Source organism: Sinocyclocheilus grahami, unplaced genomic scaffold (assembly GCF_001515645.1).
Source record: "Sinocyclocheilus grahami isolate Dianchi unplaced genomic scaffold, SAMN03320097.WGS_v1.1 scaffold1001.1, whole genome shotgun sequence".
Classification (NCBI taxonomy): Eukaryota; Metazoa; Chordata; class Actinopteri; order Cypriniformes; family Cyprinidae; genus Sinocyclocheilus; species Sinocyclocheilus grahami.
This window is the reverse complement of record NW_015506180.1, coordinates 38,939-63,594: the sequence shown is the minus strand read 5'-3', so window position 1 is coordinate 63,594 and position 24,656 is coordinate 38,939. Positions and strand designations below refer to the sequence as shown.

The following is a 24,656-nucleotide window of genomic DNA, read 5'->3' as shown; positions in this document are numbered from 1 at the left end:
TTTTCTTTTATATATATATATATATATATATATATATATATATATATATATATATATATATATATTCATATATGCGTATTTGCAGATGCACAGCCAGCTTGCTCTCGAGTGTTCACGGACAATATGGCAGACGGCTTACGTATAGCAGCCAGTAGAAACAGCAGCTAATAAGACATCTACATATACATATCTATGGCTAGAACACCCTTGGAAGGGTTAGAACTCCTTAGCAACTGGCTCAAACACCCTAACAAACAGCCACATTGCCTTAGCAATGCTAGAAAATTCTAGCAGCCAGCTAAGACATCTAACAATGCCTAGTAACCAGCTACAACACCCTAGCAATGCTTAACAACCAGTCAGAATACTTTAGCATCCAGCTAAAACCATCTATCTGTCACAGATTTTAATTGCCACCTTCAGTCTCATCATTTTCTTCTTCGTCATTTTGTTCTCCATCCAGACATCCTCTTTTTCCTGTTTTTCTCTGTTCTTTCTGTTTCTCTTTGTTTCTCCATCTGTTTCTCTCTCTCCTTCTCTCACACACTATTTCCCTCTCCGCAGTACAGGGGAGCAGGCGACTTGTGCCAAAAGGAGAAATTCTGCACTGCATTATGAAACACAAATGCACACACGCACACTTGTTCACACACACAGTGACAGCTCTGTGACGGAAAGAGGGATGAATATTGTTTTGAAAAGAGAATGAGGAGTTGATTTGATTTCATGTGGTTCTGCAGGGAAGAATGAAGCTTTACACACTGATGCAGAGAGTGAGTGAGAGAGAGAGAGAGAGAGACAGTGAGTGTATGTGCGTTTATAATATATATATATATATATATATATATGTGTGTGTGTGTGTGTGTGTGTGTGTGTGTGTGTGATGGTGCCCTATTTTAGGAGGCTGGACTTCAGCCATGGCTCTGAAGAGACAGATATTCTCTTTACTTTGATCTATTTCCATTTTACACATACACACAGGCATAAACTGGCAAGGATGAAGTTTGAGGATCAGAGCAGTAACACATGCACGAATTATGTTACATTTGTATGTGTAGGAGGGTGAGGAGCTGATCCATGAACAGCCCGAGTTGCGATCGGTGGTGGAGATGAAGTTGAAGGAAATCAGAGAGTGCTGGTCTCACCTGGAGAACACCACCAAAGTCAAGGCCCGCCAGCTGTTTGAAACTCAGAACCACCGCACTAATGACCTGCCCTCGAACACCCTCAGCGACCTGGACCAGCATCTCAATGCCATACAGGAGCAGCCGTCCACACTAGGCTCCACCCACAGCACCCAACCCACCCTCCTTCAGCCCCGCCCCACTTTCAGCCAGCAACTCCAGAGAATAAAAGTGAGACCAGCAACAGCCACTGAACATTTTTTCTTGATTTGGGAAATTTCAAATCCGTTTGTAAACTCACTTTATCTTCGTCTCTTAGTCAATGGAAGTCCAGATGCAGCTTTATCAAGGTGTTGGTGAAGTCAGGGCTGGTGCTGATCATCGGAGACCTGAAGGAGAAGAGCAAGGAGGAATGACGGAGACCCGAATCGTGCGTCTTATTGAGCCTTTGAAGGAAAGGAGGCGGATCCTTCTTGCCTCTAAAGAAATGCACCAAGTCACCCAAGACCTGGAGGATGAGATTGTAAGTGTCTCTTTCTTTTTTTTTTTCTATATAGTTGGTGATGCTTCCTAAGGCAACCATCACTATTATTATTTACTCATTGCTATTATTAAGTATTAAAGTATTACAATTTGTACATATCGCACTGTGGACATGATGCATATCTAAAATTGTACTGCTTGTTGAAGAGTGAAGTTATTCATTTTTTAAGTAATAGAAGAACAATTAAATTGGTGAAAAAATCACTTCCACTCAAGGGACCCAAACCATACTTAGGAACCAGAATATCATATAATGTTGGGGTGAGATCAACAACCCAGTACAGCATACCAATCCATTCACTTAATAACTCCAAAGAATGTTAGCAGCCAACTATTAATTCCTAGCAGTTGCATAAAGACATGCTAAAAATACTCAGAACATGATCTGAGAAAAAACGAATAGCAATTTTTCTGATAAAAGTTGTGATTTCGAACTAAAATGTGATTTAAAAAAAGCTCCAGATTTGCTGTGTTTGTAGGGTTGCAAAATTTGGCCAAAAATGTTGTGATTCTATATCTGTAACAACATTCGTAGTCACGGGAAGAAGGAGGCGGGAACCGGCAAACATTTAAACAAAACTTTAATAAAATAAACAAACACAAAATGAAAGTAAAGCGGCAGCCCCTCGCAGACGACTGCCGCACACAAAACACAAAATAAAGTCCAGGCCTGGTCCTCTTTTATTTTTCACTGTCGTAACTCCTCCTTTTATCCTTCCGGAGCTCCTCCGTGGGACTCGAGACCGGTGAGTGGTGCAGGTGTCGCTCATTATCAATTACTCCACCGACCTCGCTCCATTCCCACGGCTCTCGGGCCCGCCCCCATTTGTCACAATATCAATATAAATATCTAATAATATTAATCATAGTAGTAATTATTATTATTATTATTATTACATAAAATATTAAATATAAATATTACTAACATAATATTTCACTATAAAATTAAAAAAGCAGATTATTTAAGAAAAAAATAAAATTTTGTTTTAAAGGGGTGGTTCAGTGTTTTTTTCTAGGCTTGATTGTGTTTATGGGGTGCAGTCTAACATGTGTTAATGCTTCGTTTAAAAAAAAAAACGCATAATTTTTCACATACTTTACCTTTATTCCACACCGCTCTGTCCCTTCTCTGAGAAACACGCTGATCAATTTCCTGCTTTTATGAAGTCCCTCCCTCAGAAATAGGCGATGGGCTCTGACTGGTTAGCTAGCTCAGCGTGTTGTGATTTGCTAAACCGCCTCTAGTGCGCGTCTAATCGTCCTGCCCCTCACCTCAGCGGCATGTGCTCCGGTTGTATTGTAAACAAAGGCGTTGTTAATATCGCTTATTAGTTGAGCCCGATTGAGAAGCAGAGGATATTATTGAAGAGGATCGTGCAGAACCTGTGCAAGCACAGCTTTTTTTTTGTTTTTTTTTGTCTCATACTTTTAGATACGTTGTTATTTGTAAATGCTACTGCTTATGTTAGCTTTTAATATAGTTTTATCCTGATTAAAGCTTTTATATAGTACGGCAACTGCACGAGCATCCATGTCTAACGCTTCTCATAGCTATGTGAAAATAAGTGTACAATTGTAATAGTTATTTGCTGGAGCTGAGCTGAATGAGAGAGAGAGAGAGAGAGAGAGGACGCGAGGAACAGTATTAAGAACCTTTGCTTTAGAACATTGATTTTGAAACTTGTGAATCCATTAGAATCGTTAGAAGACAGAATTCATATATGAATAGATTTTTACATGCACCTCTAGTTTTCTCTTCCTCTTCTCTAAAGCAGCGCAGCATGGCCTCGCCCCCTTTGCTGCCTTTTCCCGAGGGCGGGGTTTATCTGGGTTTGTGATGTCACGAACGCGGGAAGTAACTTGTTGTAGTCCCTACCAGCCATTTTGTAGGCATTAAACTGCCAGAATTTTAAAAGACGATATCTCCGTTTGCATTGAACTTTCAGCTTCGTAACTTTGCAGATATTGTTTATGCTCAAACAGCAACATTACACACTAACTAATGTTAAAAAGTGAAATCGCAATGAACCACCCCTTTAAAGTACAACTGTAAAAGTACAATACTAATATTTATGGCTTTTTAAAATTTCTTTATTTTTAATCTTGAAACTATCAAGCTTTTATTCTGTTGGAAACCACAGGGAGCTCTTTTGTTAAGCTCTTTTGTTGACAGCAGCCAGTTTGTATGCGCTTTTCTTTACTAGTTTGGGAAGATGGTTGGCATAAAAATGCACTTTATAAGTGACCTGAACTCACAGCACATCCTGAGATGAGTTAAATTAAGAGATGAGTTTGTATGGAGAAGCAAATACTGTGAACTGAGCCACTCTGAGCCACTGAGAACACAGGATCATGAGCTGCTCATGTGTAAAAGAACCACATGTGTAAAATTGCCACTCTGAAACACACTATTTCAGTCTGTGATTTTTGCATGTGCAAGCACCACAGTGTTTTTCAGAAAATATCACACTTATTTATGTACTTTACCTAAAGCCCTCTATTTCTGAATATTGGCTTCTTTAGGTATGGATTCAGGATCGGTTACTTTTGGCCTCATCTACAGAATATGGGACCAATCTGCAGAGTGTCCAGCATTTAATCATGAACCATAAGGTGAGAGTCACAAACCTTTTGATAGAAAAACTATTGCATCCTTTTCTAAACTCTGATATAGGATTCTAGTACATTCTTAGGCAGGCAGTGGTGTTTCTGTGGTAAAGAATAAAAAAACCCACAGTGGGATATGCTTCCTTTTTACAGATAGTCACATTAAATTAATGTGTTAAATTAACAGCTTTAGCTTTAATGCTAAAATCATTATGAATGGCATAGCATGCACACAAAATTTCTATCACCTTAGTCAGGTTTTCATATGTCCACCTACCCACATTTTTTGGGAGAAAGTGTCCATCTAATCAATTTGAAAGGTTAGCATTGATCACATGACTTTGCACTGAGACAATGAAGGTTTTGTATTGTTTTGGGACTCCAGATGCATCAAAAATATAATATAACTCATCTGATGTAACTTCTACATTGTATGTTCTTAGTATTTGTACATTCATAAAATGATGTAAGAGGATATTTCCTGTCAACACCTGTCAACTATAAGACTATAAAAGACAAAGGGAGCAGAGTAAATGAGAGGTCTGGGAATTGATGTATCTCAGTGCTTTATTATAGGTCAAGAGCCAAATATGATACAAATGCCTTTTGGAGTCTGTCATTCAATTCATTCAGCCTGTTTTTTAATCATTCTTGGTGTAAACCTGAATGTTTATATTTTATGTTTTGTATTTTAATTTTAGTTCAAGTTTTAGTACTTTTGTGTTTTTGTCATTTTTTTTTAAATGTCTATATAGTTTTTGTTTTGATATATAGTTGGTTTTAGTTTTTATGCTGTTTTAAAGGGGACATTGGATGCAAAATTCACTTTTACATGGTGTTTGCATATAATGTGTCTTAGCAGTGTGTGGACACAACTAATGATACAATGATAATAATCCATTTTTTTGTTTGTTGTTGTCTCATACTTTTAGATACGCTGTTATTTGTAAATGCTACTGCTTATGTTAGCTTTTAATATACAGTTTTATCCTGATTAAAGCTTTAATACAGTACGGCAACTGCACGAGCATCCATGTCTAACGCTTCTCATAGCTATGTGAAAATAAGTGTACAATTGTAATAGTTATTTGCTGGAGCTGAGCTGAATGAGAGAGAGAGAGAGAGAGAGAGGACGCGAGGAACAGTATTAAGAACCTTTGCTTTAGAACATTGATTTTGAAACTTGTGAATCCATTAGAATCGTTAGAAGACAGAATTCATATATGAATAGATTTTTACATGCACCTCTAGTTTTCTCTTCCTCTTCTCTAAAGCAGCGCAGCATGGCCTCGCCCCCTTTGCTGCCTTTTCCCGAGGGCGGGGTTTATCTGGGTTTGTGAGGTCACGAACACGGGAAGTAACTTGTTGTAGTCCCTACCAGCCATTTTGTAGGCATTAAACTGCCAGAATTTTAAAAGACGATATCTCCGTTTGCATTGAACTTTCAGCTTCGTAACTTTGCAGATATTGTTTATGCTCAAACAGCAACATTACACACTAACTAATGTTAAAAAGTGAAATCGCAATGAACCACCCCTTTAAAGTACAACTGTAAAAGTACAATACTAATATTTATGGCTTTTTAAAATTTCTTTATTTTTAATCTTGAAACTATCAAGCTTTTATTCTGTTGGAAACCACAGGGAGCTCTTTTGTTAAGCTCTTTTGTTGACAGCAGCCAGTTTGTATGCGCTTTTCTTTACTAGTTTGGGAAGATGGTTGGCATAAAAATGCACTTTATAAGTGACCTGAACTCACAGCACATCCTGAGATGAGTTAAATTAAGAGATGAGTTTGTATGGAGAAGCAAATACTGTGAACTGAGCCACTCTGAGCCACTGAGAACACAGGATCATGAGCTGCTCATGTGTAAAAGAACCACATGTGTAAAATTGCCACTCTGAAACACACTATTTCAGTCTGTGATTTTTGCATGTGCAAGCACCACAGTGTTTTTCAGAAAATATCACACTTATTTATGTACTTTACCTAAAGCCCTCTATTTCTGAATATTGGCTTCTTTAGGTATGGATTCAGGATCGGTTACTTTTGGCCTCATCTACAGAATATGGGACCAATCTGCAGAGTGTCCAGCATTTAATCATGAACCATAAGGTGAGAGTCACAAACCTTTTGATAGAAAAACTATTGCATCCTTTTCTAAACTCTGATATAGGATTCTAGTACATTCTTAGGCAGGCAGTGGTGTTTCTGTGGTAAAGAATAAAAAAACCCACAGTGGGATATGCTTCCTTTTTACAGATAGTCACATTAAATTAATGTGTTAAATTAACAGCTTTAGCTTTAATGCTAAAATCATTATGAATGGCATAGCATGCACACAAAATTTCTATCACCTTAGTCAGGTTTTCATATGTCCACCTACCCACATTTTTTGGGAGAAAGTGTCCATCTAATCAATTTGAAAGGTTAGCATTGATCACATGACTTTGCACTGAGACAATGAAGGTTTTGTATTGTTTTGGGACTCCAGATGCATCAAAAATATAATATAACTCATCTGATGTAACTTCTACATTGTATGTTCTTAGTATTTGTACATTCATAAAATGATGTAAGAGGATATTTCCTGTCAACACCTGTCAACTATAAGACTATAAAAGACAAAGGGAGCAGAGTAAATGAGAGGTCTGGGAATTGATGTATCTCAGTGCTTTATTATAGGTCAAGAGCCAAATATGATACAAATGCCTTTTGGAGTCTGTCATTCAATTCATTCAGCCTGTTTTTTAATCATTCTTGGTGTAAACCTGAATGTTTATATTTTATGTTTTGTATTTTAATTTTAGTTCAAGTTTTAGTACTTTTGTGTTTTTGTCATTTTTTTTTAAATGTCTATATAGTTTTTGTTTTGATATATAGTTGGTTTTAGTTTTTATGCTGTTTTAAAGGGGACATTGGATGCAAAATTCACTTTTACATGGTGTTTGCATATAATGTGTCTTAGCAGTGTGTGGACACAACTAATGATACAATGATAATAATCCATTCACTACTCATTAGCATTTAAAGAGACATGCACCAATAGAGCTGTTAATGACAAGATAAAAAGGGTGTTGTTTTACATGACCACTGAGGAATTTTAACCAAAGTATGTTACAGACATTTCATGAAGACCCTAAAGAATCATACCAACTTGTGGAAAATGGTCATCCGACGTCCCCTTTAAGAAAGTGTAAAAAGCCAACTATTCATTTATTATTAATAACCTGTCATTGTTTGATATTCCATTAGTCTTATTGTAGATTTCTGGATACAAGTGAGGTTTAAGCCTGAGGATGTTTAATATAGCTGCCCTGTGTTTGATAGCCTGGTTCTCATGGCTTCTGATTCCAGTGATGTATTTTGATTGGCCGGAGAGCTTTGACTGACAGCTCACTTGTGTGTATGATTGGACATGCAGGCGCTGCAGATGGAGATACAGGCTCAGAGGGGGCGGGTCGAGGAGGTGCTGGAAAGGGCGGAGGCCGTTGCTGCCTTGCGGACCCCAGAGGTGGAGCTTGTGCGGGAGGGGGCGTGGCATGTGAGGCAGCTGTGGGAGGTGCTTCAGGTAGAGATGGAACGTCGCATAGTGATGCTAGATGCCGTGAACCACGCCCAACAGTACTACACCCAGGCAGCGAAGGCGGAATCTTGGCTCAGTGGACAGAAACTTCAGGTCCTCAATGAGGAGAAAGGAAATGTATGTACTGTACCAAAAACTCAATCCATCTATAACTTAAATGACACCATTTATTTATACAACAATACTCAGGAATGTTGAGTTAATGTATTACAGTATGTTAATACACTGACGTCTTTACGTGTGTTTATCAAAAGTCTTCTTAGTAGAGATTATAGTAGGGTTGTAAACTGTGGTCAATAAGATGTGGTCTGCTTGCCTTTCACTTTGTAAACCAAGATTTATTCTTTCACTCTCTCTCCTCTTTGTCTGTAGGACGAGGCCAGCACTCTTAGGTTACTAAAAGAGCAGTTGGCCTTAGAGCAAACAGTGGAGAATTATGCAGAGACAGTGAGCTCACTGTCCCAGCAGTGTCGTCGCATGCTTGAGTTGGGACATCCAGACAGGTAAATAAAGATGTGTGACTAACACTGCATCCAAATCAGGCACTCTGCAAAAAACCCTAAATGATTTCTGAAGAATCATGTGACACAGAGGACAGGAGTACTGGCTTCTGAAAATTCAGCTTTCCACAGGAATTAATTACATTTTAAAATAGAAAATAGTTATTTTAAATTGTGGTAACATTTCACAATGCCACTGTTTTTACTGTGTTTTTGATCAAATAAATGCACCCTTAGTGGGCATAAGTGACATCTTTCAAAAATCTGACCCCAAAATTTGGGTATTTGATGTAATGGAGTGTAACCAGAATTAGTTTATCTGCTGTCTGTCTCTTTCTTTCTCTTGCTCCTCTCTTTCCCTCAGTGAGCAAATTACCAAACAGCAGGCTCATATAGACCGGCTATATGTATCTCTAAAAGACCTGGTGGAACAGAGGAAAACAAAGCTGGAGCAGCAATACTGGTTGTATCAGCTGAAGCGAGAGGTGGAGGCACTGGAGAAATGGATCTCTGAGAGGGAGGCTGTCGCCAGCTCCACTGAACTCGGCCAGGACCTGGAGCACGTCACGGTATCACCATCTCACACTCACACACACACACACACACACACATACAGGTTTGTTTTTGTGAAAAGTGGGGACATCCCATAGGCGTAATGGTTTTTATACTGTACAGACCGTATATTCTATTGCCCTACACCAACCCTACCCCTAAACCTACCCCTTACAGGAAACTTTGTGCTATTTCAGATTTTCAATACACTCCATTCTGTGTGATTTATAAGCGTTTTGAAACGTGGGGGCATGGGGTAATGTCCTGAAAAGTCACCTTCTCCTTGTAATACCTATGTCATACCTTTGTCATTATACAAATGTATGTCCTCATTTGTCACAAAAACGCATACACACACACACACACACACACACTGTAAAGTGTTTCTAACTCAGGATGCAGTATACCGACATCAATGCAGTACCCTGTGTACTTTATTAATCACCCTTTTCATTACTATGCCACTGAAAGAATTTTCCTTTTCTGCTGATGTCACTTAGGCTGGAAATAATGTTAACCAAAAACCAAATTGCTGTTTGGGATACTGTTGAATGAAAATGCATAATTTCTAAAGTCTTCTAAACTCTCGATACCACATTTAATGCGTCAAATGGATAAAACCAAGTCACGTGCTATTGTTTTGCCATGTTGAACCTTCTGTTTTACTAAAAGCTTCTGTGAACTCATCTCTGACATGTCGTTTTTGTGCTGTTTAATTTTCCTAGGCTCTGCAGAGCAGCTTTACTCAATTCTCGACTGAGACACGTGCAGTCGGCCAGAAACAGATGGATTCTGTCAATAAGATGGTGAATGAGATGATTGACTGCAGTCACTCTGATGCTGCCACCATTGCAGAGTGGAAAGATGGGCTGAATGAGTCCTGGGCGGATCTTCTAGAGCTCATGGAGACCAGATCGCAGATGCTTGCAGCCTCGTACCAGCTACACAAGTTCTTCAACGACTGTCAGGAGGTATACAAACACACATACAACCATAAAACATGTATTTGAACACATTCACAGTTGATTGCAATATGAGGAATCATCAATGTGGCTGTGTTTGTGTTTTGTAGGTGCTGGTCCAGATCGAGGGAAAGATGAGACAACTACCAGAGGTGAGGTCATGTCAGGTGAGCTCAGCCAACCCTGGCACACTGCAGAGACTCCTGCACTCTTTTGAGCACTCCCTGCAGCTGCTGGTATCACAGGTAAGACTGACACTCACACAGACACACACACACACACACACACACACACGCACACACAAAAAAACAAAAAACACAACAACACCTGTTCTGACCAGGTGGAGCAGCCACGATAAATAAGTGCTTAGTCTGGTTCATCCTCCTGACCCAGCAAGGGGTGGTTCCCATTTCAGTTCAGGATCACAATAACACTCAGAAACACAGTTACAACTATCACCGAATACTATGGAAGCTTTTTTCTGCCATGGAATAAAAAAAATAAAAAAGGTAAATTGCTTGCTTTTTATCTCACAATTCAGACTTTTTTCTTGTAATTGCAAGTTTACATCTCGCAATTATGAATTTTTTTCTTCAGAATTCTAAGTTTACATCTCGCAAGTCTTTATTCCCCCCTCAAAATTCTGAGATTATGTCTGGCAATTTTAACTTTTTTTCTGAATTCTTCTGAAATGTTGCATTTCTGTTTTTTTTTTTTTTCTGCCATGGGATAAAATAATAAAAAAAAACAATCATTACTTTTTATCTCGCCATTCTGACTCCTTTTCTCGCAATTGTCAGTTTATGCATCAGTGTGGAAAGGACTGAAAGACATCACCAACTACAAGACACCATCCCCCAGCACTGTGGAGAATCAACAACTGGCCAACGATTTGAATGAGTTTTATTGCAGGTTTGAAAAACCCAGTCTCACACCCCACACCCATTCTGACCTTCTCTCCATGGATCTATTAACACCTCCAGCAACCCCCTTCTCCCCCTTCCTGCACTTCAGGTCTATGAAAGGGATGTGTGTCAAGTCTTCTGGAAACAGAAGAGAAAGACAGCACCTGGCCAAGACTGTGTTACACCAGTCTGTCTAAAAACCTGTGCTGACCGGCTGGCCCCCATCTTCACACAGATCTTCAACAGATCACTGGAGCTGTGCGAAGTCTCTTCCTGCTTCAAACGCTCCACCATCATTCCCCATCCCAAAGAAACCCAAAATTACAGGACTAAATTACTACAGACCTGTGGCTTTAACGTCTGTGGTCATGAGGTCATTTGAAAGACTGGTGCTGGCCCACCTGAAGGTCATCACTGGACTCTTGCTGGACCCCCTGCAGTTTGCTTACCGAGCAAACAGGTCTGTGGCTGATGCAGTCAACATCGGACTGCATTTTATCCTACAACATCTGGACAGACCAGGGACTTATGTGAGGATCCTGTTTTTGGACTTCAGCTCGACCTTAAACACTATCATCCCAAACCTCCTCCTGTCCAAATAACTCAGCTCTCTGTGCCCACCTCCATCTGCCATTGGATCACCAGCTTCCTGTCAGACAGGCAGCATCTAGTAAGGCTGGGAAAATTCTCATCCAGCACCCACACCATTAGCACTGGCGACCTCCAGGGATGTGTTCTCTCCCCACTGCTCTTCTCCTTGTACACCAACGACTGCACCTCTAAAGACCCCTCTGTCAAGCTCCTGAAGTTTGCTGATGACACCACACTTATCAGCCTCATCCAGGACTGAGATGAGTCTGCTTACAGAAAGGAGGTTAAAGAGTTGGCTCTCTGGTGCGGTTATAACAACTTAGAGCTGAAACTCAAAACAGTGGAGATGATAGTGGACTTTAGGAGGTACCCTCCTGCACTCCCCCCACTCACCATCATGGTCAGCACTGTAACAACAGTGGAGTCATTCAAGTTCCTGGGCACCACCATCTCTCAGGACCTGAAGTGGGAGTTCCACATAGACTCCATTGTCAAGAAGGCCCAGCAGAGGCTGTACTTCCTTTGCCAGCTGAGGAAGTTCAACCTGCCACAGGAGCTGCTGATACAGTTCTACTGTGCAGTCACTGAATCCGTCCTCTGCACTTCTATAACTGTCTGGTTCAGCTCAACTATCAAATCAGACCTTAGAAGATTGCAGCGGATAGTCTGGACTGCTGAGCAAATCACTAGTACAACCTACCCTACTCTCCAAGAACTGTACTCATCCAGAGTGAGTAAAAGAGCTGGCAAAATCATTCTGGACCCTTATACCCAGCCCACTTCCTCTTTGAACTGTTGCTGTCTGGTCGGCGTTACAGAGCGCTGAGCACCAAGACGGCCAGGCATAAGAATTCCCTCAGGCAATCCATCTCATGAAGAGTTAACTTGGCAATAAACATGTAATACACAACACTACTTATACATTTATTTATTTATTTGTTTTACACACGTACCTCTTTTTACAGAAAATGTTTGACCTCTGTCATTGCCAACAAAGGGTATTTAACAAAGTATTGAGATGAAATTTTGTTATTGACCAAATACTTGTTTTCCACCATAATTTGCAAATAAATTCTTTAAAAATCCTACAATGTGATTTTCTGGATTTTTTTTCTCATTTTGTCTCTCATAGTTGAGGTATACCTATGATGAAAATTACAGGCCTCTCTCATCTTTTTAAGTGGGAGAACTTGCACAATTGGTGGCTGACTAAATACTTTTTTTCCCCACTGTATAACACACCTGTACACACAAATCTATTGTAAACCTATCTAAACCATCTATTGTCTACTTTGTATATTGTGTATTTTTTAAAATATTTTTTTGAATATCGTTATTTCCTATTTACTTATCCTATTTTTATTCTTTTTATTATCAGTGTCTTGTCACTGTCATTCTGTTTGCGCTGTGGAAGCTTCTGTCACCAAAACAAATTCCTTGTATGTGTAAACATACCTGGCAATAAAGCTCTTTCTGATTCTGATTCTGACCATTCACACTTTTCTACTTCAATTGTGAGTTTATATCTCACAATTCTTAGTTTATGTCTTACAATTCTGAGTGTATTAGAATTGCAAGAGGAAGATTTGTGAGATAAAAAGTTGCAATTACCTTTTTTATTTTTCTGTCTTAGTTTATGTCTTACAATTCTGAGTGTATTAGAATTGCAAGAGGAAGATTTGTGAGATAAAAAGTTGCAATTACCTTTTTTATTTTTCTGTCTTAGTTTATGTCTTACAATTCTGAGTGTATTAGAATTGCAAGAGGAAGATTTGTGAGATAAAAAGTTGCAATTACCTTTTTTATTTTTCTGTCTTAGTTTATGTCTTACAATTCTGAGTGTATTAGAATTGCAAGAGGAAGATTTGTGAGATAAAAAGTTGCAATTACCTTTTTTATTTTTCTGTCTTAGTTTATGTCTTACAATTCTGAGTGTATTAGAATTGCAAGAGGAAGATTTGTGAGATAAAAAGTTGCAATTACCTTTTTAATTTTTCTGTCCCATGGCTGAAACAAGCTTCTATAAAATACCAATCAGAATAAGTTAAGAGATAAACAAGTAGCTGTTAATTACATTGAATTTAAATAGGCTAATTTTAAGTATTTTTTATAGTTTTATTAAACGTATTAATAAAAAAGCATTTGGTATATAACAAATAACCTTGTATGTGACAATACTTTTAGATACCCCCAAGTGTCAGTAAATAGAGACAAGGAATTTTACCATTGCTTTTACCTTTACTTCAGGTGCGCCAACTACAAGAAAACGCAGCTCAGCTGCGTGCGATTTATGCCGGGGAGAAGGCAGATGCCATTTTTTCCCGTGAGCAGGAAGTGATGCAGGCCTGGAAAGAGCTCCTTGTTGCATGTGAGGGGAGCCGTGTACAGGTTACCACAGTAACCGATAAGATCCAGTTCTTCGCTGTGGTGCGGGAATTGAGCATGTGGATGGATGGAATAATGGGACAGATTGGCTCAACTGACGATGCCAGGTACCAGATCAATTATAGAACCATCTGAATTATCCTGAATATACAATTGGATTTAAACCAATTACAGTAGACAGTGTGCATCAGGGTAATGTGTGTGCGTGTTTCTTGTTTGTGTCTGGGCGTGGGTTTTGGTGTTGGGCGGGTCCTTGTGTACGTGTCAGGGACCTCTCTGTGCTGGAGGGCATGATGTCCCAACATCAGAATCTGAAGAGTAAGATAGATAACAAGAGCAAGAACTTTGTGCATTGCGTGGAGATGGGAAAGATGCTGCTCGCTGCATGCAACCCTGCAGCTGAAGAGGTACACACATACTCAAACGCTGAACCCTCTATGTTCACACCTTTAAATGTGCAAACACATACATGAAACTAAAGTTAACCTGGTAAAATTAACTCAAACCTGGATTTGTCAACATTTATAATGCAAACTGCATCAAATCTTAATAAAGGCATTTTCCAAAAACACAAATGACCAGGCTCATGTCTTTTGCCTTTATATGGATTATGGGTTTATGTGAGCTTAATGTTAATGTTACAGAGGCTGATTTTTATTAAAACATTTGACACACAACCAAATATTTGTCAATACCAGTCAAAATGTTAGGGTTTGTAAGATTTTTTTTAAAAAGAAGTCTGTCATGCTCACCAAAATACAAAAAAATTTATATTGTAGAATATTATTCAAATGATTAAAAAAAAGATATTTAGATGTTTTTGTGGAAATCTTTTTTTTCAGGATTCTTTGATGAACAGAAAGTTCTAAAGAACAGAATTGATTTGAAATAGAAATCTAGTGTAACATTATAAATGTCTTTACGTTCAATATGTGTCCTTATTAAATAAGTATTAATTTCTCTCCAAAATCAATAAATACCGACCCCAGACTTTTGAACAGTAGTGTAGCGGTATAAGGATTTAAATTTTGTTTCTCTTCCGTTCCGCACTTTTGCATTGCATACACTTTTGCGTTTTGCATTGAACATGGATCATTTGCCATCAGTGTTCTGCTCATCAATGATTACATACCCTCTGAACCAGGTAAAGGAAAAGCTGGAGTATATCATGGCAAAGCAGAAAGAACTGAATGAGCGATGGGAACAACACTGGGAGAAGCTTCAGCAAGGTCAGTGATGACATTGTTTTAATGTAATGTTAAAAGTCTGCCAATCTGATCCTTCCTCAGAGTTATCTACAAGCTTTATTTGTGCCCTTCAGCCCAGCAGAGGCTGCAGTCTACCCAGCTGGGATCGGTGGAGCAGTCCTGGCTCACAATCAAGGAACCAATCACTCCAAATACCCGTGAGGCAGGGGGTGGGACAGATGAGGTGGAGGAGCTGATTCGCCGACATGAAGCATTCCGGAAGGCTGCGTCCACATGGAAGGATCATTTCAACTCATTACGACAGGTCATTATGGAATCAAAGATTTATGTATAAACAGAGTCAGCACCAGCACAGCTTTGAAGAGGGTCAGAAGTAACGAAAGGGGGGTGATGACATAACGCAGAATATCCCCAGCTATATGAAGTGGCCCATTCATGTATTTGTCAGTTATAAACAAACCTGTTGTTACTACAACTATGAAACTAAAAGCTACTGAGCAACTCACAGTAGCAAAGCATTGGATAATATTAAATATTATTAATATTAAAAATAAAAATCGCCAAGGCCAACATATTCAAAAATTTGACTTGATATCTGTTATACAGTATAAACATGTTTTAGACACCAGATATAAATGTCTTAGATACACAATTTCAGCAGTTTTACCATGAATACAGACAAGTTACCATGATACTACTTCTACCAAATATAAATAATTGTGTCTACTTTACTATAAAACACACGTTCCCTGGGACCATTTCAGTAATGTAACACACTTATTGACCATAATGGTAAGTGAGAACAGCCAGAACTGCAACTGGTGACTAACAATAACAATATAGTAAAATAAACTAAATAGTTCACTGAACGTGATAAAATTTTTTAATCATACCATTAGCATACTCAGTAAATCTGCATTCTTCGTGGCTCGGGAATTTCAATGTAACATAGATTAATGAGATATATGTGCCAATCAAAATGTGATATTGTGAAAATATTTGCTAAGCAGTAACCTAATATTAAAGGGGTCATATGATGCGATTTAAATTTTTCCTTTCTCTTTGGTGTGTTACAAGCTCTTGGTGCATAAAGAAGATCGGTAAAGTTGCAAAGACTAAAGTCTCAAATCCAAAGAGATATTCTTTATAAAATTAAGAGTCAACCACGCCTACCTAAAACGGCTCGTTCTAACACACCCCCACATGTCTACGTCACGATGTGGGAAGATTTGCATAACGCCGCCCCAAATGTTCACGCAAAGAAAGAAGGCTTAACTTTTATTCTCACTGTAGTATTGTTGCCGCCGCTACCATGTCGTGAAGGCGCTGTGTGTTTCGTTGTGAAAGCGAAACTACTTTGTTTGGCCTTCCAAAAGAGGACGATATCTGCTTCATCATGCCTGGAGCTGATCCGTGCTGGTCGCTGAGGAAATACATCAACTTATACATCAAATTATACAACAAATACATCAGCGTTCACAGACTGTAAGTACGTTTTTCATATTTAAAGGATTTGCCACTGGCGATTCAAACGTGAGTTTTGAGCAGTGTAGAGTAGCGCTTGTTGTTTGTCATTTCTCCGATCACAAATGCAGACATGGTTTTATGTTTACGCGGCGCGATGCAACGCGTAAAAAGACAGTATAAGTCATTATAATCCATAATTATGTCCCCACTGGATGCAACAAATGCCTCGTTTATGATGGGTTTTAATGTTTTTGTCTCGTCGCTCCGGCCGGACAGGGCATCATAGTATGGTAGGGGGGTAACATTTCCGTCACACGCTTGAGGTATTCGGCCAATCACAACGCACTGGATAGCTGGCCAATCACAGCACACCTCGCTTTTCAGACCGATGTGCGTTTTAAAAATCTGCACGTTTCAGGAAGGCGGGGCATAGAGGAGAAACAATAATGTATATGTGGAAAATAATGTGCTTTTTGAACCTTAAACCGCATAAACACATTTCATTACACCAAATACACAAAATAATGTTCTTTTTAGCAACATCATATGACCCCCTCAATGCTACAAAACAAATGCACCTGGCAATTGTAATTTATTTTCTGTTTCACCATTAAAATCCCTTTTCACATTCATTGTGACTGAGGGGGCAGGACAGTCTGGTTGACGTGGCACTGGCCCTGCATATAAATAACAGAAATCTGAGAACTAAAAGATCTTTGTGTAACTTTCTCTCTCTCCTCCATCTGCAGGCAGAGAAGATGAAGGAGGAACTGAACAAGCCACCTTCTACCTCCTCTCTCCTCAGCAGGCAGATGTTCCCTCTCTCTTGTCTTGTGCCCAGCTCCTCTTCTTCGTCTTCGTCCTCCTCTCTCTTCCGTAACCCACTTCAAGACTCACTACTGGAGTCCAAGCCCGGGCCGGACTTCATGTACGCCACAGAACACACAGTGGTGAACACACTCACTCAACGACTCGGGTCCACCCTGAACCCCTACACGCCTGTCATGAATGGCTCCTCCTACCATGGGCTAAACCAGCCATCAGGGGTCGTGGCAGAGGGTCTTTCGTACCATGGGCTAAAACAACAGGGTGTTTCAGGGTTGGATAATTCCAGCTATCAGGGGTTAAACCAACAAGTTGGTGTCTTGGGTGTGAACAGCTCCAGCTACACTGGACTAAACCAACAGGGTGTTTTAGGAGAGGACAACTCCAGCTACCACAGCCTGAACCATTTAGGTGCTATGGGGGTAGGGGTAGAGCCCAAAATGGGATATGCTTGGCAGCACCTGAAAGCTGACTGCCTTCAGCCCAAAATCAACCACATTCACAAAGCTGTTCCACCTTTACTGGAGGCGCACCGAGCCCAGCTCGCTGGTGGAGGAGCAAACATGCCAGCTCCTCCTATGGGCCTGGACCCCTCCCTGGAGATGATCCACAGCCGTTTACAGAGAGACCCCCGCGGGAGCCGATCTGACCCGCAGATGGATCACTTGAGGCGAGAGAGAGAGTACCGGCTTGGCCGACAGACCTCCAGCGAGCAGGAGATCCAGGCACGACTTAACGAGCTCCCGCTGATTGTTAGGCAGGAACGCTACCGTCAAAGAATGGAGAGACAGTCGTCCAGTGAGCAGGAGGGCAGCGGTAGGCAGAGAGTTCAGAAACATGACTCCAGCGATGCAGAATCTGGGAAAGAGCCGTCTGACAAGAGACCATCCGGGTGAGTGCTTCTGTATATGTGTTTGCTTAGCTATATTTTGGGAACAAAACATCCTTTCTGAGATGCCTTAGAGGTAAAAATAACAAAAAAATTTGGTAAAGGAAATTTTTCTTCTAAAGCCCCAAAATGTTTGCATTTAGGGTTCGGGTAAGTGTTAAAGAGCCCCACATTTTGCTGTTGTTAATTTAAAATGATAAAATATAATTTTCATTCATTGAAATAATTAAAATAAAATCAAAATTTAAGATTAAAAATCTAAACTAACATTAGAATAGTTGCCGTGGCAACTAACTGAAATAAAAAAAGGTGAAGTGCTAAAATAAAAATAAAAATAAAAATAAAGCTAAATAGACATAAAAAATTAAAAGGCAAATTAAATTAAAACTGAAAATATAAAAGCAAAACCTAATGAAACATTAATAATAGTATAAAAATAATAATAAAGAAAAGTTTTGAGTGTAGAAAATATAAATAGCTCAATATAAAAACTGAAGTCAAAGTCCCTGCCATGATAAAACAACAAGTGTGTGTGTGTGTTCTTATCTGTATATGAGTATCTAACTTAGTTGGCTTTCTCATCTTTTTTGTTTTTTAGGGAGAAGCGTTCCACTATGGCTGAGATTGTTGAGCAAGTGCAGGAGAGAGAAGCTTGCCATGTATGTGGCATGTTTGTACTGGAATTTAATATTTGTCATAGATTTAATTCACATCATGCATCATTTTCCCCCTCACTATTTTAATGCATCATCTTCACAGTTAGAAATACTCTACTGTTCAAAGGTTTGGGGTCGGTTGAATTGAACTCTTATGCTCACTAAGGTTATTTGATAAAAATACAGTAAAAACTGTAACATTGTGAAATATTATTACAATTTAAAAAAAAAGATTTTTTTTTCTATTTAAATATATTTTCAGCAGCCATTAGCCTTCAGTGTCACATAATCCTTCAGAAATCCTTGTAATATGCTGATTTAGTGCTCAAGAAAGTTAAAAAGAACAGCATTTATTTGAAATATATATTTTTTGTACCAATGTAAGATCTTAACTGTTTCTTTTTTAAAATAAAGTTATTAATTTTCAAAAGAAAAAAGAATCATAATGACCCCAAACTTTTAAGCAGTAGTGTATGTTCAGGCGATTCTCTTTTTCCAGAAAATCAGTCCACACACTGCTGATTTTTAGGTTGAGGATTTTTCTACCATTTGTGTCGTCCAAAGAGAAATAAGAGTAGTCTTACTGCAGGTACAGTGCCTCTGGAGTATCTTGGTTCGGTGTCTTGCTCAAGGGCACAATAGTGATAGAGCAGAATTGTGATCTCAGTAATTCTCCACTTTCTGGGTCACCTTGCATCCTCTGAAACTTGGGACTGACCCCCAAACATTTTAGTCAGCAGCTCAGACTCTTAAGTATCTCTATATGTTTTATTGTTCAGGTAAGATTGATCTTATGCAGACTTTGACTTTGCTGTATGCAGATATAAATGGAGGTGTGGTACAGTATTCATATATTTTTAATTAAGGATGGAAGATACAGCACTTGAGAATGTGAGAATGTGAGGCACAACACACCTAATTTCCATATACACCCATTTAGTTTTTTTTATATAGTTCAGTTTTTTGTTTTCTTATAATAAAACAATTCTGCATCATACATTCACAAAGAATATTTTTCAGGCGAAGGGAGAGGCGTACAGATCACCCAGCAGCCTCTCTGCACCAGTGAGCCGTCTGGATCGCCCTCGAGCTCGAGACCGCCCCAAACCACGACGAAGACCTCGTCCAAAAGAACCCGAGGAGCCACGGCGGTCCCGTTCTGCACCGGCTCAGAGCGTCCCATCCACACCTCACCCTCCTACCCACACTGTCCTTCATGAGGGCTTCCTGTACAGGAAACATGAAGAGGAGGGGAAAGAGAGAAGCCCAAACAGGTGTGTTTCTTACTAGCTGCTAGTAACTGATTGCTATGTCCTGACATGGTCTCTATTGACTTTTTTTCATGATTTTTTCCACTGATCACTATAATCTTATTATGAATAGCTAAATGCTTTTCGTTGCTACTGCTAATACACTAGCAATCCTATTACCAAGCTAATAGCTAATTATGCTAATGCTATCCACAAATAATATACTGTGTTCAGAATAGCATGCATTGCTAGATAGTATACAAACACATTATGCACAGCATAAATTACATAAGTTGTATATTAAATTCTTGCTGCATGACTTACCCTGCCATTTTACAAGTTAGAGATTACATTCTGGTAATTGATGTACATCATGGAAAATAGCATGGTGAATAACTATTGAGTGAGTGCTAACTGAATTTGATGTATTTAGAGTGATCTGGACCATTACATACTGAATTTATACTACGTCCAGTATAGAGTTGGGGTTGTATACGGCATACTGAGGTTCATCATTCAAATGCAATGAGAATAGTCAAAGATGTAATATTCAAGATTGTGGGAACTAATCAATCTGTCATTTAAAACCCACATTCTGATCAACCACTATTTTTAATATTGGAGGGGATTTGTCAATGGTGGTCTTGGCCCAGTAGTGTATTAGAAATGCTGTTCTTTGTGTGTTTGTCTGCTAATAGAAATAATAAATGCCTTGGTGAGGCCTAGTAACTCACAAAGTTATTCCTACCTTTCTACACCTCCTGCAGCAAGTCGTGGGTAAATCTGTTCTGTGTGCTCAAACAAGGGGAGATCGGTTTCTATAAGGACGCACGACACAAAACCACACCCTACAACGATGAGCCACTTCTTAACTTGGCCATTTGTGAATTTGACACTACCAACGGATATAAAAAGAAGAAGAATGTGTTCATTCTCAGGTAAAATTAACTCAGTGTGATCTTTAATGACTACCGTACTGCCTGCGAAGCTACAAAAACAATGACAACCATGCAGGAAGTGCATTTTAAGTATAGGTTCCATTAAAATCCTGTGCTTTTTGCAGTTTTTGTTGATTTATTTCCTTTTGAAACAATATGATGAGGGGTGGGACATAATGAAGGATTGCCTCACTTCAACAAGGATGCTTTAAATTGATCAAACGTGACCGAAATCTTTGTAGAATTATGTTACTTTGTAACTTCACATTTCAGATAACTGCCTTTTTTAACTTTCTATTCATCAACGAATCTTGAAAAAAATGCATCACCGTTTCCACAAAAATATTAAGCAGCACAATTGTTTCAACATTAATAATAAGAAAACTTTCTTGAGCACTAAATCAGCATTTCAGAATGATTTCTGAAGGATCATGTGACACTGAAGACTGGAGTAATGGCTGCTGAAAATTCAGCTGAGCCATCACAGGAATAAATTGTATTTTAAAATAAAGTAAAATGGAATTTTTAAAAATGTAATAATATTTCACAATATTACTGTTTTACTGTATTTCTAATTAAATTGATGAGCATTGGTGAGCATAAGAGACTTCTTTCAGAAACATTTGAACTGCAGTGTACTGTTTGCCAAAGCCAAAAACACTTATTTCTGTATGATCCTTCCCTTTTAACACTTTTTATGTATATATGTATGTGTTTATAATGTTTTTTAGGACCACTGCTGAAGGGGACTACATCTTCCTGGCTAAGGATGAGGTATGTCAGACAAAGCCCCACCTGAGTGAAAAAAAGATAAAAAGTTGTTCAAAATTGTTTGGTAAATATTCTGCCTATTGCGGCCATATTACAAGTGTGTGTGTGTGTTCTGTCTCACAGGAGGATCTGAAAGGTTGGGTCAACAGCATCAATGCTAGCCTGAAGGAGATCGAGGAAATTGCCAAGTGGGAGAAAGCCACAAACTCCTCCACCGACGCTGACAAATCAGAGCGCAAGGAGCGTTCTGAAGGGGCGGAGCCCTCCGAGGGGGCAGAGAGATCAGAGAGGTCAGAGAAGTCTGAGCGTTCAGACCGATCAGATAAAATAGAAGCATCGGACAAAAGCTCAGAAAAGAGGGACACGTCCGAGAAGGAGAATGGAGATAGAGGTGGAAGAGGAGAGAGGGGAGAACGAGGGGAGAGAGAGAGGGGCTGGAGAGGAGACCGGGGTTCCAGGGGTTCCAGGGGTTCCAGCACTTCGGGAAAAAGCAAATGACTCATCCTTCTACACCTTTATTTACTCATCCATCACAAAATCTTTCCAGAGAGAAGACAGGACTTGTGTTTCTCTGTCTCTGTTGCTCTGTTTGTCCTGACAGCCTGATTTCAGGACAGACGTAATTGTCCCTTGAATGTGTCGATGTGTGTCTGTGTGCGTGTGCCAATGTGTTGAAGAGAACATCTGTGAAAGAACATGAAAAGAACAGTATATGAACGTATCCCAGCATCAGAAGGCCAGTTCAGCCGCCCTGCTTGACTCTCACAGAAAAGGCACTTTAGATTATTGAGGATGACTATAGCCCTCTTAATATTTTAGAAACGTTTTCTCGAAGCAATATACTGTACGTAGTAACCGATGCCGCTTGTTTTAGCTGCTCTGCACTTCCAAGCAAGTGTGCGAGAGAGAAAGTGACAGAAGTCTTTCAGAGAGAAATCTGGTGCGGTAGTAGGGACAGTGTTCCTCCTGATCGGCATCCATACACACGAACACGCACAGTGCATCATGGGAAAATGTTTGGTATGGAATACCATTCTCTCACCCGAGGCCACACAAGTCTTCCACTTGCTGCTTGTAGTAATGGTTTTAATCATGCGAGATGCTTCACAGTACTGTGGTGAGTGTGATTCAGTCTGAATTACACCCGATGAAGAGTCTCGATCACAATATGTGAATATAATGTGGCAGTGTGTGTGTGTATGTGTGTGTGAATACAGCACCGTCCAGAAGGAGATCAAATGTACTATGTATAACCTCATTGATCGTATTTATTAGGTTATCATGATACAATTTTAAAGTGCAAGGTTATTCTTCCCAGAACTAAGAGGAAGTACGATCAAACACCCCAGTATGTGTACAAATATGCTGCTTTTTATCATCTCTGCCCCCTTACATCACTCTTTGATTGTAAAATGATTAGTACACATAAAATAGGGTGTCTGTGACTTTGTCATGCTATAAAGAAAAAGACTGTATATATATATATTTGTATATATACTAGTAAACGAGATTTACTTCTATGAGCTGCAGCGTCTAATTACAAAAAAAAAATAAAATCATTTTTATCAACCTATGAAAATGTAACAAGTTAAACAGAGTTGTTTAAAGTGCCCCTGGCTGAATTTAGATGGTAAATATGTGCGTTAGCCTCCTTTTCCAGGATCTCTTGTATACGGAAATGCAACTTTTACTGTTTACGGTTTGTTTGTTTTGACCAGGGCAAAAGATCAGGATACTTGTAAAAAAAAAAAAACACCATTAAAACCCTCATCAGAGACTGTTTTGTGTTTAATATAAATGTTAAGAAAATGTCTCTTGACAGCTGTTGCAATTCCTATGACAAAGACAATGATTTTCCCCTTAAAATAGTTCAAATATATGGGTGCAAATTATATTTACACAGATATCATAAAAATAAAAGTATCAGAATAAAAAATAAATAAATTAGTGTTTTTAAGGTGTTTTTTCCACTTATTTGTAATGATGGTCCTAAGGCTTCAATTTAATCTGTAAATCACTTTGGTGAGGTCAAGCTTCTCCTATCTAGCTCAGACTTGTTCTTCTGACTGGCCTCATTGTCTATGCAACAGCAAATATCAGCATCATACTAAATCCAATTTCTGAAATGGAGATTAAACGGTGTGGAATAAAACACTCATTTACAGATTGTTCGTTTTCATGATACAGACACACTTGACCCCTGATCAGCTCCAGTAAAACATTGATCTGCGATTTAAAAGCTGAGCTGATTGTGTGTGCTTGCTTTCAAACAGTGAGTAGCTGTCACAACACAGAACACATACCTTATGACAACAGAAAACAGTCGCACACCCTGCAATCGGGCTTAGAGTCAAATCTGCTACTGATTGGATGTCTTTGATCATTGTCATAGAAACTGCATAATTAGAGACTAAACTTGTTTTGCACTGTGTATCTCTGTGTCTGATAAATGTGATTGAGGGTGAATGAATGTCTGTTACCAAATTGTTGCTGTGTATGTCTCTGTCTGACCTTTGCTGAAGCACCTCCAAACAACCAGTTTACCAAATCTCCCCTTCCAAAGCATAAAATAACAGATATGTTATGACTTGTTTTACTTACATTTTTGTCTCTTCTACGTATCCAACATTTGTTACAGAGTGACCTTAACTATGGTCTGCCTGCAAAAAGCACAATTTCTCCCTGAACATCAATCTGGAGTATTAGAGAAAAAAAAAACATGATCCCTGCATTTCTTAAAGCTGCCACATGAGGATAGTGTTGCAAAGGAATTGCAGTGCTAAAATAATTTTTATTTGAACTCTTCAATTTACCCTTTTTAAACCCAGAAATGTTGACCTATAGGGTCACTACAACCACATATTTGTCTGTGATTTTTAGACCACGTGGTCAGTTTT

The 24,656-nt window shown here is 39.1% G+C and overlaps 1 protein-coding gene across 2 annotated transcripts in view; it reads left to right on the top strand.

Annotated features, from left to right (window-relative positions):
• The window catches only part of sptbn4a (spectrin, beta, non-erythrocytic 4a), a 31,156-nt gene extending 7,637 nt beyond the window's left edge, over positions 1-23,519 (top strand). The window contains exons 3-20 of one of the 2 annotated variants that reach the window (XM_016250649.1): positions 1,059-1,355; positions 1,444-1,647; positions 4,191-4,280; positions 7,699-7,977; positions 8,233-8,363; positions 8,725-8,929; positions 9,638-9,883; positions 9,985-10,119; positions 13,618-13,862; positions 14,024-14,162; positions 14,900-14,984; positions 15,077-15,267; positions 17,180-18,147; positions 18,743-18,803; positions 19,821-20,074; positions 20,818-20,988; positions 21,720-21,762; positions 21,883-23,519. In XM_016250649.1, the coding sequence (XP_016106135.1) occupies positions 1,059-1,355; positions 1,444-1,647; positions 4,191-4,280; positions 7,699-7,977; positions 8,233-8,363; positions 8,725-8,929; positions 9,638-9,883; positions 9,985-10,119; positions 13,618-13,862; positions 14,024-14,162; positions 14,900-14,984; positions 15,077-15,267; positions 17,180-18,147; positions 18,743-18,803; positions 19,821-20,074; positions 20,818-20,988; positions 21,720-21,762; positions 21,883-22,257 (4,119 nt within the window). In that variant the 3' untranslated portion in view covers positions 22,258-23,519. Of the gene's footprint in view, positions 1-1,058; positions 1,356-1,443; positions 1,648-4,190; positions 4,281-6,317; positions 6,390-7,698; positions 7,978-8,232; positions 8,364-8,724; positions 8,930-9,637; positions 9,884-9,984; positions 10,120-13,617; positions 13,863-14,023; positions 14,163-14,899; positions 14,985-15,076; positions 15,268-17,179; positions 18,148-18,742; positions 18,804-19,820; positions 20,075-20,817; positions 20,989-21,719; positions 21,763-21,882 lie in introns of those variants that run through there. The other variant, XM_016250648.1, reaches the window with a different exon arrangement.
• Positions 23,520-24,656: the final 1,137 nt, after the last annotated feature.